We start from the raw sequence: 15661 nt of genomic DNA, 5'->3' as shown, positions 1-15661 counted from the left end.
TGCCACCATTGTGAGAAGCCTGGTAAAGGGAGGTTCATTTTCCCTGGAGAAACCTTATGCTGCTTTGGTCGCCTGCCTGGCCAGGCCTGCCTTCCTCACTGTCTCTCTGGAATTGACCCAGAAGGAGTTCGGCATATAGCCAAAGAAAGAGGAAAATCTGAATAAACAAATGCGCCTCCAATAACCATCCCCCGGCAGCATCAGGTGCTTGCTGCTCATTGTGGGACAGTGTGAGGCATAATAATGAGATAACAATGTCAACAACACATATTACCTTGCTGTTTTTTCAAAATGGGAGACTAGGGGTGCAGAGAGGCTAGTTAAATGACTTGCCAAGGTCACACAGCAAGAAAGTGGTGGACGAGGAATAATTGTAGGTAACGGGGCTACTGCAGAGAAGAGGTTAAGCCTGTTCCAGGGCTTAGTGGAAACCCTATGGGAAAGACCCACATTAGAAAACACACACACACTCACAGTTACTCTAGGTTCTAGAAACAGGTCTCCTTGTGGGGAGGTGAGGGTCAGAGCTCTTTTGGGTGGGCGTCCACCAGTGCATAGTGCGTTGCCTGGCGCCCTGAGAGAGGAAGGGCAACCCTAGCAGACGGGCATCGGCAAGGAGCTAGAAGCATCACAGAACATGGTACATGGGGGCAGGGACTCCTGCAGTCTTGGGGTCTGGCCAATGCAGGACTCAGGGGCGGGTGACAGGGAAGCGCCACAGACACTCAGCTAGGGTTCCAGGGGCAAGCGCCCTTCATAAGCCCCGCCCCAGGTCAGCGCCGCCCCGCCCCCTCCAGGCCTGCGAAGAGCGCGCGGCCCCGCCCTCTGTCCCGCCTTCAAGGCCCTGCTGCTCATGCGCGTTCTTGCCTTCGGCACGGCCCTGGCCCTGGTTTAGCTGCGCGCGCACCGCCCCTGACACCGGTGCGCACGCGCGGGCGCGGCCCCGCCTCCGTTCCGCCGGCGCTCGGAGCCCGAGTCCGCGGGAAGATGGCGGCGCCGCTCATCCCCCTCTCCCAGCAGGTATGGGCCGGGTGGGCTGGGGGGCGGCGCCGAGGAGAGGTGCAGACGGCTGGCGCCACGGGAGGGCCGAGGCGCGGGGAAGCCCAGCTGGGCGGTGGTGGCGGAGCCAATGGCGTCAGCGGCTGGCGCTGAGGGGTCCGCGGCGGGCTGAGGGGCGGGCGGCCTGAAGGTGACAGGCCAGCCGAACCCGCCCGAGCGACCCTCACGGGCAGCGACGAGGCGGGCCCGCGGCGCATGTCTACTTCTCCCGGGGTCCCGGCCTACCCGCCGCCGCAGCGCCCAGGCTGGGCGGTACGTGGTGCGCTGGGCTCCCTCTTGGAGAGGTGGGCGAGGGGAGTGAGCATTTCTGCCGGCGCGGCAGCCCCGTGGGCCTTTGTCTCCTGCCGGTACCAGCACCGGAGCGGACACTGTCTCTGCGGGGAGCTGGCGGGGTGGAGGACAGAGCCCCGCAAGAGCGGGGAACCGCCTGCAGGTCGATCTAGACCTGTCTCCTTCACTTGGCAGGTGGTTCCGCCACTCCTGCACGGTGAAAAGAAGGAGGGACTCACGTCTCCCGACCCCTCTGTGTTCTCGAATTCGCCCGATGCTCTTAGGGGCAGCCTCAGTGGCGTGACAGAGACGTGCAAAAAGCCATGTGCAGGCAGTTTGCTTTTGGGAAGGACATTAATTCATTTATCTTATTCATTCTAAAAGTGTGCAGTTGGGTCAGGTCCTGGGCGCACAGCAGTTAACCAGACAAGGTTGCTGCTCTCCTGGAGGTGACACTGATGGACACTGGAAACTACGTGTCTTGCTAATCACCTTTATTTACTAAGTACCTGTTTTGTACAAAACACCATATTATAAGCACTTTACTAGAGCGACCTAATATAGTGTCATGATTAAGAGTGAGGATGCGGGAGAGATCATCTTATGTATAAGTCTTGGTTCCAGCTCTTATTCCTTCTGAGTGCCCTTGAATGAAGCTTTTAGCCTTTCAACACATTAATTGCTTTGTTTGGAAAATGGGGATATAAAATGTATTGGGATAATGTGAAGCTTAAACATATCAAGCACTTAGTGCCTAGCACAGCCATAGCGTTCAGTGGTACTACAATTATTTAATCTCATTCAGATTTGGACATTTGGGAATAGAGAACACAGCAGGTATGCCAGACCCACTGAGATTGACATGCCTTGTCACCTGATCCGAGAGAGATATGGCTTCTTGTTAAGTCTTTCAAGAACTAGCCAATTTGCAACACTGTCACTAAATTGACAGTGCTTAAGACCAGTGGTTATTAATTAACAAGTTCTTGTAACGGATATGAAAGTGCTTTGTAAACTGTTAAGTATTCTACAGATATTAGTTATTGTTATATTCTGAGACTAGGTCTTATTACATTGGCCAGGCTGGCCTGAAACTTCTGGGTTCAAGCAATCCTCCTGCCTTAGCCTCCCAAGTAGCTGGGACTGTAGGCACTTGCCACCAGGCCCAGCCATTAGGTATTATTATTAATAACCAAGTACTAAGTTTAGGGTGTGTATAAGTGGGTGGGGAGTGAAACTCACCTACACTCATTTAATGAGAAATGTCCCTTTTCACAGTGGGTGGTGGAGGTGTTTTTCAAACTTTCCGATTTTGACACTATCCCTCATTTGGACTTCTGTGATGACAACAGCTAATGCGTATTGAGTGCTTCAGGGTTATATGCATGTTACATGCATCACTTATTTGTAAAATGCCCTGCTCCTCGAGGAGGGGATTCTTATTTTACTACTGAAGCAACTTTAATAGGGTAGTGATTTACTACCGAGAGGTAACAAATGTGAGACAACATGAGTCATGTCATGTGACTCACCTGCTTAGAACCTTTTGGACCAGACTCCTGATTCCTTCTTCCTGGGTGCCTACTGGCTTCTCCCATCTCACCTGCTATGCTCTCCCTGGCACCCACACTGCAGCCATACTTGTTGCTTTACGGTTCCTCTTATAGTCCAAGCTCTCTTTGTCCTCAAGGTGTCCCTGCTAGCTGTTCCTTTTTCCTGAAGCACTTTACCCTGTTTCTCTGTTGGTACTTCCAGTATCCAGCTCCTTTCCCTCTTTTAGGTGGCAACTCAAATGTTATTCTTCCCAGAGGTCTTTGCCAGTCACTTATTATAAGTAGCACCCCACTCAGCCATGTCTCTCCTTTATACCACCCTTCAGCATCTGTCAGTATGCACAAATGTCTGTGTGTCTCTTTGCCATCTGTCTCCCAGTTAGACTGGGTGTCCAGTGAGAGCAAGAACAAGCCACTTGCTCAGCACCCTGGCCTCGTGCCCAGCACCTAGGAAATATCTGCTAAGCCAGAGGTGTGGACTAGCAATTTGTACCCCCAGTGCAGTTTACAAGTGGCTTTTTTCCTCTATGTGTGGGATGGTGCCTGTGGATGGGGACCAAACCCAACTGAGAAGTTGTAAGAAGAGGCTGACAGCCTGAATCCTTTGGCATCTAAGTTCAGGTCACTGACTTCTAAGCTTCTTCCTGTTCCTTTGCCTATATGCTTGTCAAATGAAGATTTTCTCCCTTCAGATAATATATCAACACTTCTCTCTGCCTGCTCTTTTTTTAAAATTAAAAAAAATTTTAGTTGTAGATGGACACAATATGTTTGTTTATTTTTATATGGTGTTGAGGCTCGAACCCAGGGCCTCACATGTGCAAGGCAAGTGCTCCACCACTGAGCTACAGCCGCGGCCCTCTGCTCTTGAGTGAAACCATGCATCAGGTCTTACTGTCGCTGCACGTTTGAGGAAAGGCTCCACTAGGCTCACTTATAGCCAATTTGCGGAGATCACAAGGGCTTACAGACGGGAAGCATGGACATGATTCTAGGATACTTTCTGGTTAAGGGCAGCTGGGGAGTAACCTAGGCAGGATGCTGTTCTGGTTGCATTTCGGTAGCAGAGGGCACTTGGAAAGCAAATGGCCAGTCAAAAGTGAGTGAAGCTGTCAGTCATGGGGTTAGCAGAGTGGGGGAGGAGCATCCCTCCTCCCCAGCACTTATTGCACTTTTCCTCCCCGACCCTGCCTTTTGTCCTCTGTCCACCCTGACATCATCTGGGCCATCTCCTTTCATATGTAATCTTTCCGGAATGTGAATGTTCATTTTTAGAGCCTATATTCCTGCCTCTCCAGGAGTACTCCCTCCTTGTTAGTGTCTTAACAATTTCTATTTCTCTTTGCTTCCCTGAACAAAAGCTCTCTCTATCTCTCCCAAAAGCATGTTCGACTGCAGCTTATCCTGTGTCACCTCTTTGTGGACCAGCTACTCTCCAAGGGTACTAGGGACCCCACTCTCTTTAGCCTCAGCAGCCTGTCTTTGGAGCTGGTCTTCCTTAAGTTGGAATTGTTCCTTCTCTGGAGCTGTGGGCCTGCACTCTCCTTCTGCTCTGCCTTCACTTTTCTCTCCCACCCACAGATTTCAGACTTCTCCGTCCGCCTGCCCTCCTGCATTTCCTTGGCTTCCTTCCCTGAGCACCCATGCAAGTACTTCAAACCAACCTCCCCCCCAGACCCTTCTGGAGCCCAGCCCCCTGTCTCTTCCTCATCTCTGAAGTCCTGCTGGACTCTGGAATTGGCTTCTTCTTGACCACACCCCGAAGTTCACATTGGCAGGGCCTGTTTCTAATTCCTGCTTACTCACTTCATCTATGGGATCTTCTAAAACAATTTGCACCCACTCCCCTGCTCCAGAAATCTTCTATGGCTCCCATTCTTCTTCCCTCAAAATACATCCAGTTTGATGAGCCAAAGTACCGCATTCCCTGACCCCAGCCTGACCTCTCCAGCCCCCGACCTTGCAGGCTTGTTTTCCCGCTACTCTCCTCCGCTACCTTCCTCTGGCTCTACTCCTAAGCTCCTGGCTCTCCCGCCTCACCATCCATGGCTCTGTGACCTCCTGTGTACTTCCTGCTCCAGAGGCTGCTCTGAGGGTTCCCTGGTGCTGGTCCTCCCTTCGCCCCACCCAAACAAGAGTTTTCCTTGTGTGCCTTCAGTGGGTCCTTTTCATGGTCCCCATCCCTAAGAAGTGCATGATCATTGGAGGAAGGCGCTGGGATCAGTGATGAATAAAAACTGCCCTACACCCCAAGAAGTTCTAGTTTCCTCTCTCCTCCTTGTCATATGTCCTGTGTCCAGTGGCTTTGGTGCTTTTCCTTGTAGCAGGTACCACTGTTCTAGGAGGTTTTTAAAACCCATTTTACAAGTGAAGAAAGAGACCCATATCTCTGGAGACCCACAGAGATGAAGTAACTTGTTGAAGTCCAGTAGCTGGTGGGTGTAGCACTGGGGCTAAACCTGCTGACACCTGCTGCAGAGAAACTCCCCCCCCCCCAGTTTTCCAGATAGCCTGCTGGCACCCTGCCCACAGCAGCACCCAGTCAATGTATCTGGTATGAATGCGCAGGGGCTCAGGGCACCTGCTTGACCTCCTAGGCCTTATTTTCTTTTTCCCCTAAATGACTGCTAGTCTCAATGTCTTAGTAGAATGCTAATGGCAATGCAGTATAATTTGATGGGCAGAGAGCAAAGTTTTAGAGTAAAATTTGGTCTTGCCCCTGGAAGATCCAGAATTCTCTGGCTGCCCCTTTTATTAATCTGCATTGGCCTGAATTTTGTTGAGTAGGTAGCTCCCTGCCAAGCAAGAACTTGTGTATTTTGCTTCTCTGCCCCAATTCTAAATGTTAAAACTACCTTCCTGTGCCCAGATCTTTGCCCCAGTCATCTGCTCTGGGAAGCTGAGTGACTGTCTTTGGACGTGATAGTACCAGAGAACTGAGTGTCCACTGTTTGGTTCCCATACCTCATGCTGGGCCACCTGACTATGAGGGACAGATACATGATTCACTGCACCTTGGTGAGACATACCTCAACAGCACCCTCCCAGGGTGCTCACAGAGCCTCCTCACCTTGGCAAAAGCTGTTACTTTCATGCTGTTTCTCAAAGATGACACTCCAAGCACCAGTGTCATGTAAAGTCCCTTCAGGATTCTGCTTTTCAGTGTCCAGGTCCCCAGATAAACATCTATTGCCCTCAGATGCTTTCTGTACCCATCTGCAGATTGGGAATAGTACTCTATTCTTGCTTTATCTGCCTCATGGAAGGGAGCATGATGACCCCACAGGATGATGTATGTCCTTTCAAAGTGCCTTCCATTTATAGCTCCCACTATGCTGTGTTCAGCATCCTCTCATTACTGGACATTTCCTGAGCAGTAGATGGAGCAGCAAATCTGAAGACATCCCTGTCCTGTGGAGCTGACATCCTGAGGAAGTGACATATGGGGTGTGTCTGATGATGATCCATACTTAAGACAAGTAAAGGAGGGGAGCTTATCTCATACAGAAGGTGTGGGGAGGCCTCACTCTACAGGCCTGAAGGACTGAGTAGAAGTGGCATCTTGAGGCTGGGTGTGGTCATGCAGGCCTGTCATCCCAGACACTGAGGAGACCAAGGCAGGAGGTTTGCAAGTTCAAGGCTTGGCTCAGCAACTTACAAGACCCTAACTCAAAATTAAATAAAAAGGTCTGGGGCTATGGCTCAGTGATAGAGTGCCTCTGGGTTCAATCCTTAGCGCACAAAAAAAAAAGAAAAAAAAAAGCATCTTAGATTGCTTGATTAATCATCTTGGTCACACTGGTCAGTTTTATCTTTGCTATATAAAAGGGTAAATGTGAGGTCAGAGATATCGCATTCTTTGCTCAAAGTGGTACCCAGCGACCTCATGCAGACTTGGTTCTCCTGACCCAGGTCCAGGCCTCTTCATTGCACTGTAGTTTCCTGTCTTGAGAAGATTTTGGCACCTAGCAAGCATTACAACAGTGTGACAGCACAGAATCTCATTGTTCCTATGCAATGATCATGCTACCTAATCATTAGAGATGATGTAGTCTGAGTGGAGAGAATGTCACTTTGTATGTCTTTATTTTGTATTTAAACATTTAATCTCATTGGAAAATAGAGTGAGAAGTGGAAAGTACTGCTTATTGTCTTTTTTTTCCCCTTTCTCTGTGCTGGGGATGGAACTCAGGGTCTCACCCATGCCAGGCAAGTGCTCTACCTTGTGAGCTACACTCCCAGCCCTTTTTATTTTTTAGACAGGGTCTCACTAAGTTGCCAGGCTGGCCTAGAACTTGCCATCCTTCTGCTTTAACCTCCTGAATAGCAGGGATTCCAGGCCTGTGTCACCACACCTGCCTGGCTTGCTTATTTTCTTTATGAGGGATCAGAGGTGCTTGGGGGTCCTGGGCTGACGTGGAAATGAATTGTTCAGGCCTAGCCTACAAAGAGTGATGGCTCTGCCCAGGTCATAGTGAGGCTCAGGTCATGGGTGGTCAAATTGGAGGAGAAGCAGATGACAACTTGGTTTCATTTAGGTGGAGGAGAGGAGAGGTTGTTTAGACTGACCATGAGGACATGGGGAAGGGAGAGAGGAGTGGCCTTTCACATGGAGGCCAGGCACAGAAGGAGCCAAGAGGCTGCAATTCTAGATCAGAGGGCCAAAGCATGCAAGGGCCTTGGGCAGTAACTGTGGGATCCATGTCCTTCTTTTAGTGAAGGTCACTCAGGGATGCAAAGAGGAAGGTATTTGGTAAATAGGACACAGTGGTGTGTGCCTGAATTACAAATTGCCTCAAGACAAAGGAGACCAACGGGTGTGCTTGCCCAGAGGGTGGCCAATAGCAGAGAGGGGTGGGGAAATGAGACCTGTCCAGTGCTCTCTGTACTAGGCCAGTGTGTATTTAAACATTTCATCTCATTGGAAGATAGAATGAGATTATCCTTGGACAGTGGCCCTAAAGGTAGCATGGCCTTAAGGATTACATTCCTGCATGGGAGTAGAAGCCATTAGTTTTAACACCCATTTGGACTTTCCCACCATCCTAGCCCTAGCTCTTCATGTACTCCAAGCTCTGGGATAAGTAGGGTTACAACTGCCCACAGTCAAGTTATAGCTTCAGGTTTCTGGTGGGATTACAGAATGCATTCACTAATTCTTTTCCGTCAGGCTAATGTAAGTCAGCTCTCCTCTCGTACACACCAGTTGAAAGCAGAGAAAAGTGGCACCAGAAAGCCGGGCTGCAGCAGGCCCTGTCCCCATGTCCTGCACCCTCAACCTTCCAGCTCTGCCTATCCCACCTGGCCCTTCCTGGCCCATCTGCTCTGGGCATGCCCTCGTACTTCCTTGCACTTGCTGTGTCCTCTCTGGAATATTCTTGCCCCCTTCATTCCTGGGTCAGTGTCTGCTCTTCTTCAAATCTCAGCTGGGCCATCACTTTCTCAGGGAAACCTTTCCAGACACACTGGCCCAGCTTCTCTGTTATACCAATGGGGATGGACACCCTGTGCTTTCCATATACCTGTTTGGAATTTTCTCTTTGTGGTACTCTTATTAGGTTAATGATCTTTTTCTCCCTTCTGCCTAGACTAGGTCCCCAAGAGCCGGGGCTGTGCCTGTTTTATTCATCCTTGTGTCCCATGGTGAAACTGACACTCAGGGGTTCAGTACTCATCTGTTGAAAGAATGCCCCAAATGTAAGATATGTAAGATGGGTTCACATTATGGGAGGTAGTAAGGAGGTGTGGCAGGTTCTTTAGGAGGGGAGTGACACAATTAAGTCATCTGAATATCCAGAGCAGGTACTGGCTTGGATTCATGCTGTGATGTGGGCACGAACGACAAAGAGCAACCCATCCGAGATGGTTTCAGAAGGAGCAGAGGTGCCAGTGATGGAAGAAATATGTGGGGTGGCTGTTCAGACAGGAGCTCTGTAACTAGTGGATAGGAAGCAGGCATGCTGTGTGCAGGCCCCCAGGGCGTCAGGATAGCAGCAAGGGACAGACCCAGATGGGCAGAGCCTGGTGGGTGGTATATCACTAGAGAACAGACCACTGTATTGCAGCAGACTCCGGGCTGGTGACAGCCTGCACTTAGGTGCAGTGGGGAAGCAGCCCAGCTCTGTCAGGCTCTGTTTGCTGAGTTGTGTTGCCAACTCGAGAGTCCTGATGCTCCTGAGCTCCCCCGGTCTAGCTGAATTGGAGCTGGGCACAGGTAATTAGGACACTGCACGACAGAAGCTCTGGAGGGGGTCAGGTGGCAGCTGTGGAGTTGGAGTGAAAGTAGCCAGGTAGGAAGAGGGCGCCTGTACCTTGCTTTTTCTTTTTCCTCCTATTTCTGCAGATGAGAGGAAGAAGTAGGTGCAGCCTCTCAGACCAGTGCCCTCTTCCTATCCCGCTCAGAGGCCCAGTCAGAGCCCCCCCTGTCCTAACCCTGCAACCCAGAGCCTCCCATAATAGGGTTGGATAGAGATTTGGGACACAACTCTTATGCAGAAGTAAGGGAGGGTTGTTGGACGCCCATTCCCACCAGTTTGCTACAGTGATGTCATTGTCATTGTCTTAATTTCTGTGCTTGTTTCTGGATGTGGAACAGGAGATAGATAAAATGAGCAGTCAGGCCTCATAGGAAGTTGGAGTAACTGGTGGGATTGCACATTCCAAAGTGGCCATCCTAGGAGGACAAGAGGAGCTCTCTATGTGTTCCCTACTGTGTCTCCAGACACTGACGTTTGGCGCCTGACACGCAGCAGGCAGGTGGTAACCACCTGAGGGCTGGAGGCTGAGTGCTCAGGAAGTAGCCAGAAGCCCAGGCTGTCCCTCTGGCTGCCTCTGTAGGTGATCCATGGACAGGACCATTTTGTCTCTCTGGCGAAGAAACAGGAACAGGGCCCAGAGATGCCTGTTTAGGGTTGCTGGCTGGTGATGAGACAGGGTACCTCAAGGGCCAGTCCTGAAGCTTTTGTCTCCTCACTGGAGGTGAACAAAGGGTTCTCAGTCTGGGGCTGGGGCTCAGGGGTAGAGTGCTTGCCTAGCACGTGCGAGGCCCTGGGTTCAATCCTCAGCACCACATAAAAAAATAAATAAAGTTATTGTTTACAACTAAAAAATAAACATTAAAAAAAGGAAAGAAAGAAAAGAGGGTTCTCTCACAGGAACAAGCATGCTTCCGTGACACTATGCCAGTCCATAAATGATTAGCTTTTCTTCACTTTTTGCTTTTTTTTTCTTTCTTTCTTTAATTTTTGGTGGGGGGATGTCATCCAGGGCCTCACTCATGCTAGGCAAGTGCTGTACTACCGAACTCCGTGCCCAATCCAAGATCATTTTCTTTTTCCAGTGGGAAATGTGATCTTGAAAAGCACAACCTCTTTAGACTAAGAAAAGCTAGTTTTGGGTCTGGGGGTGGAGCTCAGTGGTTGAGTGCTTAACTGGTGTGCAGGAGGCCATGTGTTCCATCCTCAGCACCACAAACAAAGCCCCAAAACCACAACAAAATTCCCAGACTTATTTGACTTGTTTGATTTGATTTTTGCTGTGTTGACTTTTAGCCACTAGAAACCGTCCTTTAATTTACAGCCTCACAAGTGGACCTTTGTAAGTATGCACTTACCTGCTGTGTGTAAAATTATACATTTAAGAAAAATAACAACTGAGTCTGAGAGAGCTGGTGACATACTGTTGTGTCTTAGATGCTGGGAGCAGCTTAGCTGATGAGAGAAAATGAGCCTGGTGCAGTGGCCCTCATCTATGTCCTAAGCTACTGGGGGGGCTGAGGCAGAAGGACCAGCCTGGGCAACATGGCACAACCCCATCTCAAAAATAACTAAAAGCAAAGAAAAAAGAGAGAAATGAGTGTGACATGTACTGTAGTGTACCCAACATTTGGTGAAATAGTTTATTTGGCAAAATCACTTGGTGGAGCAATGGTAGGGACTGTGATATTGGTGTCTTCCTTCCCATCTGCTCTGAGTCCTTGTAAATAAAGCCTGCTCCTCTGTCTCAGTAATAATAATAACAATGTTATAACCATAATAAGAGACCTAACATGGGTGCTGTTTTTGGCAGAGTGAGGTTACCCACATATTCTCATTTGATACTTAGAGGAATCCTCAGGGCAGGCCCTGAAGTATCCTCATTTTACAGGTGGGCGTTCAGAGGCCTCAGGAGCCTTTGTAGCTTGTCTTCACTGTTGCTCAGAGGCAGAGCGGTGTCCTGGTGTTCACTGACCACTCTGGCTCCATTTTTCCCTCCCCCCATATCTAAATCTGACCCTTTCACTTACAGACATTACTAATAGCCTGCTTACAGGCGGACAGGCTCACACAGGTGAAATAAATATGAACCCCCAGGCTGCAGGTAGAGCTCCTCCATAGAATGTGCACTTAGCATGTTCCAGGCCCTGGGTTCCATCCCCAGCACTGGGGCGGGGTGGGAGGAGCTTTCCTCCTGTCTCACAAAGCACAAAATTTTGTGTAAGGAGGGGAGTGTGTGGCAACAGCAGCCTTTCCATCAAGTAGATCGTAAGTGTGGCTTCCCTAAGTTGGGAGCTGTGGGAGTTTGGGGTAAAGAGACTCCTTTCAGTGGGGAGCACTGGAGATATCTTGGAGCAGGGGTTGGTGCTGGGGCTAGAGGCACTTGGCCCCCCAGGAACAGGGAGACAAGGGGCGGCAAATGTAGTGTGTTGAGTAGAGCATCTGCCTAATGGCAAGGGACGCAGGGATTGAGTGTGCAAGTGTGTGCAGGGGAGCGTGCCTGTGCCTTGAGCATACAATGGTGTGTCAGTGTACAGGTGGTTCCCAGCTTACATGGTTTGATTTAGGATTTTTTTTTAGTATTAGGGATTGAACCAGGGCCTATGTGTACTAGGCAAGTGTGCTACCACTGAGCAAGCACTGATTTAGGATTTTTTGATGTTACGTTGGTACGAAAATAATATGCATTCAGGATAAAGTGTACTTGGAGCTGTGAATTCAGATCTTTCTCCAGGTTAGCAACGTGTGATCCTCTCTCTCCTGATGCTAGGCAGTGGCAGCAAGCGCAGCTCCCAGCCAGCCCTGCCATCACATGTCCTCGGCACTCTGGCGAGCTGTGGCTAAGCTCCGTGTTCAGCCAGCTCAGTGGGCTCAGTGTGTTTGCAGTTTATGTGTCTTCAACTTACAGTGGATCTGTCAGGACCTCACCCCATTGTATATTGAGAAGCATCTGTATGTGTGTGTATGTATGTATTTTGTGTCGGCTTTGCAAGTATGTGTGTATTAGAGACTGTGAGAATGTACATGTGTGTGTGGATGAGTGTACATGTGTGAGCACAGATGTGAACGTATGTCAGCGAGTGTGTGTGAGCACATGTGCACACCTGTGAGTATGTGAGGAGTACACTTAGCCAGGCAGGGGCGGAGCTGGCTGGGCAGCACTTCCAGGACTGGGGCTGAGGGTTTGGACACCACAAGGGCTCTGTGAGCAGGGTGTGACTATGTACCAGATGACCTGCAGGGAAGGCCGGGATCCAGGTAGAGGTGTGTGGGGTGCGGGTGGGGTCAGAGAGCCCAGGGTGGGAGGCACCCTCATTCCTTCCTCATTAGCGCCCAGCTGTGGTCCTCGCCCTCGTCTCATCACTGCTGCCAGTGCATCTGCTCTTCTGCATGTGAGTGTACCACCTGACCCTGGCGTCTGTGGCTCTGGAGACTGTCTCTGCTCACCATGAAATCTGGGAGCCTGGTTTGGTGCCTGATATCTAAAGAATCCAGCAATATGGGGTGACTGCCCTGTAGAAAAACGGCAGGCATAGGGAAGTAGATGGTGCCACCAGCAGGGATCAAGAGGACAAGGGAGGCTGGGGGGCTGACAAGACAGGATCTGGGAGTCCTCGTTAGGCCAAGAACATCCCAGTGGGAGGCCACATGCTTCCATATTCTAGTCCTGGGTCATATGCCCAGGATGTGGGAGGGAAAGAAGTGAAGTCAGGCCAGGGGTCAGAAGATGGCAGGGACATTGGAACCCAGGGAGAGGGCTCAGGGCACATTTGTGGAAAGTTAGGAGCACTGCGGGAAGCGGGCGTTCTCTTGGCAGGTGGTAGGGACCCTGCTGTGTTGGTCCTTATGAGTCAGTGCAGGGCCTTGTTCAGGAAACACAGAATGTGTGGGAGGAGCAGTGTCCCTGGAGACTGGTCAGCAGCAGCGAGGGGTACCTGGAGCCTGTGCCACTTTTGATCTTAAGCTGCTTGTTCAGGAGGAGTGGCCGGAATCTGCTCCTCTGCTGCCTGGGCCGGTCCTCCCCATCGCCCTGCCTGTGCATGGCTGTCCTTGCCCCTGGCTCTGGTGCTGCTCCCTTCCTCCTCTGCCACAGCCCTGTCTCCTTCCACTGCTTCCACATGGATGCTCCTTGGCCTTGTTTGACTCCAGCTTCTTGGACGGGCTCAGCTGTGGAGGTGGCGCGTCCCAGTCTCCCTGCCACCATGGGTGTGTGTCTGCTTGCAGGCTGCAGAGTCACCCTCTGTCCTCTGTCCTTACAGCACTTGGCAGCCCTGTGTTTTGTCGTGTCTAATGGCATCCTCCAGGCCAGGTAGGGGTCTCCTTGTTCACAGCCATACCTGTACCATGGCAGGGCCTGGGCACTCAGATGTTGCTGGAGTGCAAACCACATTCCCCTCAGGCCCTGCTAAGGACATTCCAAAGAAACAGGGTTTAAAGGTGACCTTGTGTCTGGTTCTCTGTATTTCCTTCCGCACAGTGAGTTGCCAGGCTCTGGGATCCTCGTTCTGCTGGAAGACCATCATTTCTCCTGCTCAGTGTCTTCCATCCCCCACCCCCACCCCATTCGCCCTTTGGTCTTCTGCAGACTCTGAAGCTTCATCTCACCTTGGGACAACATCCGGGCTTTTCCACCTGGAAACTTGCTGAATTTTCCATAGACCTGGCCTGCCTTCTCTGACCCAGAGCCTGCCTGGCTCATCCCTGACCCTTGGCCTCAGGCTCTGGAGGAACCTACAATCACCACTGTGTCACACATCCTCTGTGGTGTAATCTTGGCTCCCTTTGCCCACCGTCTTCCCTTCCAGAAGCCCAGAGCTGTGTCCCACACATGTTTATATCCCAGGGCCTCCTCTTAGCCTGAACTCGGCATCTCTTGGTTGAGTGAGTGAATGAATGAAGTACCAAGTCCAGGAGATCCCGGAGCTGGCAAATCCCAGGGCAGACCACTTTTGGGGGATTTTCTGTGAGGAGCAGGGGGAGGTGGGTGGCTTGGGTGGAACCAGGATGGAGGGGTTATTTCTGGGAACGAGGGTACATTTTCACTTGGAACTGGTGGAAAGAGAGCAAGGAAGGAAGGAAAAGGATCATAATAGCCTGTGATTGATGAGTCCCCAGTGGTGGGAATGCTCATTGTCATTTTCCTGATGCAGAAACTGAGGCACAGAGGGGGTCTCATCCTTCCTGAGGTTGCATAGCATTCCGGTGGTAGGGTGGGATTGTAGTCTGCATCTGTATGGTGGCACTGTTGACCTCTGTGTGGGACCCCTTTTAGTGAAGCAAGATAGGAGGGGAGAGATGCAGGCAGAACCATGAGATCTGTCCCAGAGATGCACTGGGCATGGAGGCTGCCCTGAGTGACCGTTGTTTCCCCCTCAATTTCCAGTTCCAGTGGAGGAAAGCTGAGAGCTATGGTCTCCTACTGAAAGTCCTGGATTTGAGGCTTTCAGTCCTCATTTATGCTCTGGGGTTAATCTCCTTCACTGTGACACCTGGTTGTGAGTCTAAACTCTCAGGGGTGGCTCTGTTGCCCCATGGTTCCATCAAGGGGTGGGCACTGCAGGCTTTATCACTGTACCATGTCCCCTCTGCAGGCCCTGAGTTCTGTCTAGTTTGGGTGGAGGCCCTGTGCCCCGGCTGCATCCATCTTCAGCTGTCCCTCCCCTTGGCGATCGTTTAGTTCCTGGATAATGGATTTCAAGAATCTTTATATCTTGCTTCTCCTTGCATTTTTCTTTTTCTCTTTAAAAGAAAAAAAAATATATATATATATATAATTATATAATTAGTTGTTGATAGACACAATATCTTTATTTTTATTTGTTTATTTTTTTGTGATTCTGGGGACCAAATCCAGGGCCTCACACATGCAAGGCAAGCGCTCTACCACTGAGCTACAACCTCAGCCTTCTTTTTCCCTTTTCTGTTCCATTCACAGAGGCCACTCCTGCTAGCAGAACCTCAGGGAACATAGGAGGACGCAAAGCAGCTGCAGGGTTAGATGTTAGGGAGCTGCAGCACCTTGTGCCTAGAAGCCAGCCCACACTGAATGTGCTGGTTCCTGCCCTCCTTTCTCACTCAGCAAAGTATGACAGTCGTATCCCATTCATATATATATATATATATATATATTTTTTTTTTTTTTTTTTTTTTTTTGCTATGAGCTATTCTGTTCTGTGGAGACGCAGGGCTGTGGAGACCCAGCCCTGGACTGTTTCCAACCCTTTCTGTCTGCATTTGTGTCCTCGAGGAGGGAGAGCTGAATGAACACCTGCCCTTCTGCCCTCCTGCACTTTTGATCAGTCCTCAGGCCATACTCCAGGAGTTCTTGTTTTACATTTTTGTTTTGTTTTGTTTGCCGGGGATGGAACCCAGGGCCTCCTGTGCCAGGCAAGTGCTCTACTGTGGAGCAGAAATGCTGGTTTTTTTGTTTGACAAAGGTTTGACCCTGTCAGTGGCAATTATTTGTGACGCTTAACCCCACGCATATACATTCCCCCCCCCAATACTGGGGATGGAACCCAGGGG

The 15661-nt window shown here is 50.4% G+C and overlaps 1 protein-coding gene across 2 annotated transcripts in view; it reads left to right on the top strand.

The window, feature by feature from the left end:
• Positions 1-903: 903 nt before the first annotated feature.
• Positions 904-15661, top strand: part of Eps15l1 (epidermal growth factor receptor pathway substrate 15 like 1) — a 98868-nt gene continuing 84110 nt past the window's right edge. For both annotated transcript variants that reach the window (XM_013361829.4, XM_078037749.1), the window contains exon 1: positions 904-1020. In XM_013361829.4, the coding sequence (XP_013217283.2) occupies positions 988-1020 (33 nt within the window). In that variant the 5' untranslated portion in view covers positions 904-987. The remainder of the gene's footprint in view (positions 1021-15661) is intronic.

The sequence above is a fragment of the Ictidomys tridecemlineatus genome, chromosome 2 (genome assembly GCF_052094955.1).
Source record: "Ictidomys tridecemlineatus isolate mIctTri1 chromosome 2, mIctTri1.hap1, whole genome shotgun sequence".
NCBI lineage: Eukaryota > Metazoa > Chordata > Mammalia > Rodentia > Sciuridae > Ictidomys > Ictidomys tridecemlineatus.
The sequence above is the reverse complement of the archived record's forward strand: the minus strand, read 5'-3'. Positions and strand labels throughout refer to the sequence as shown.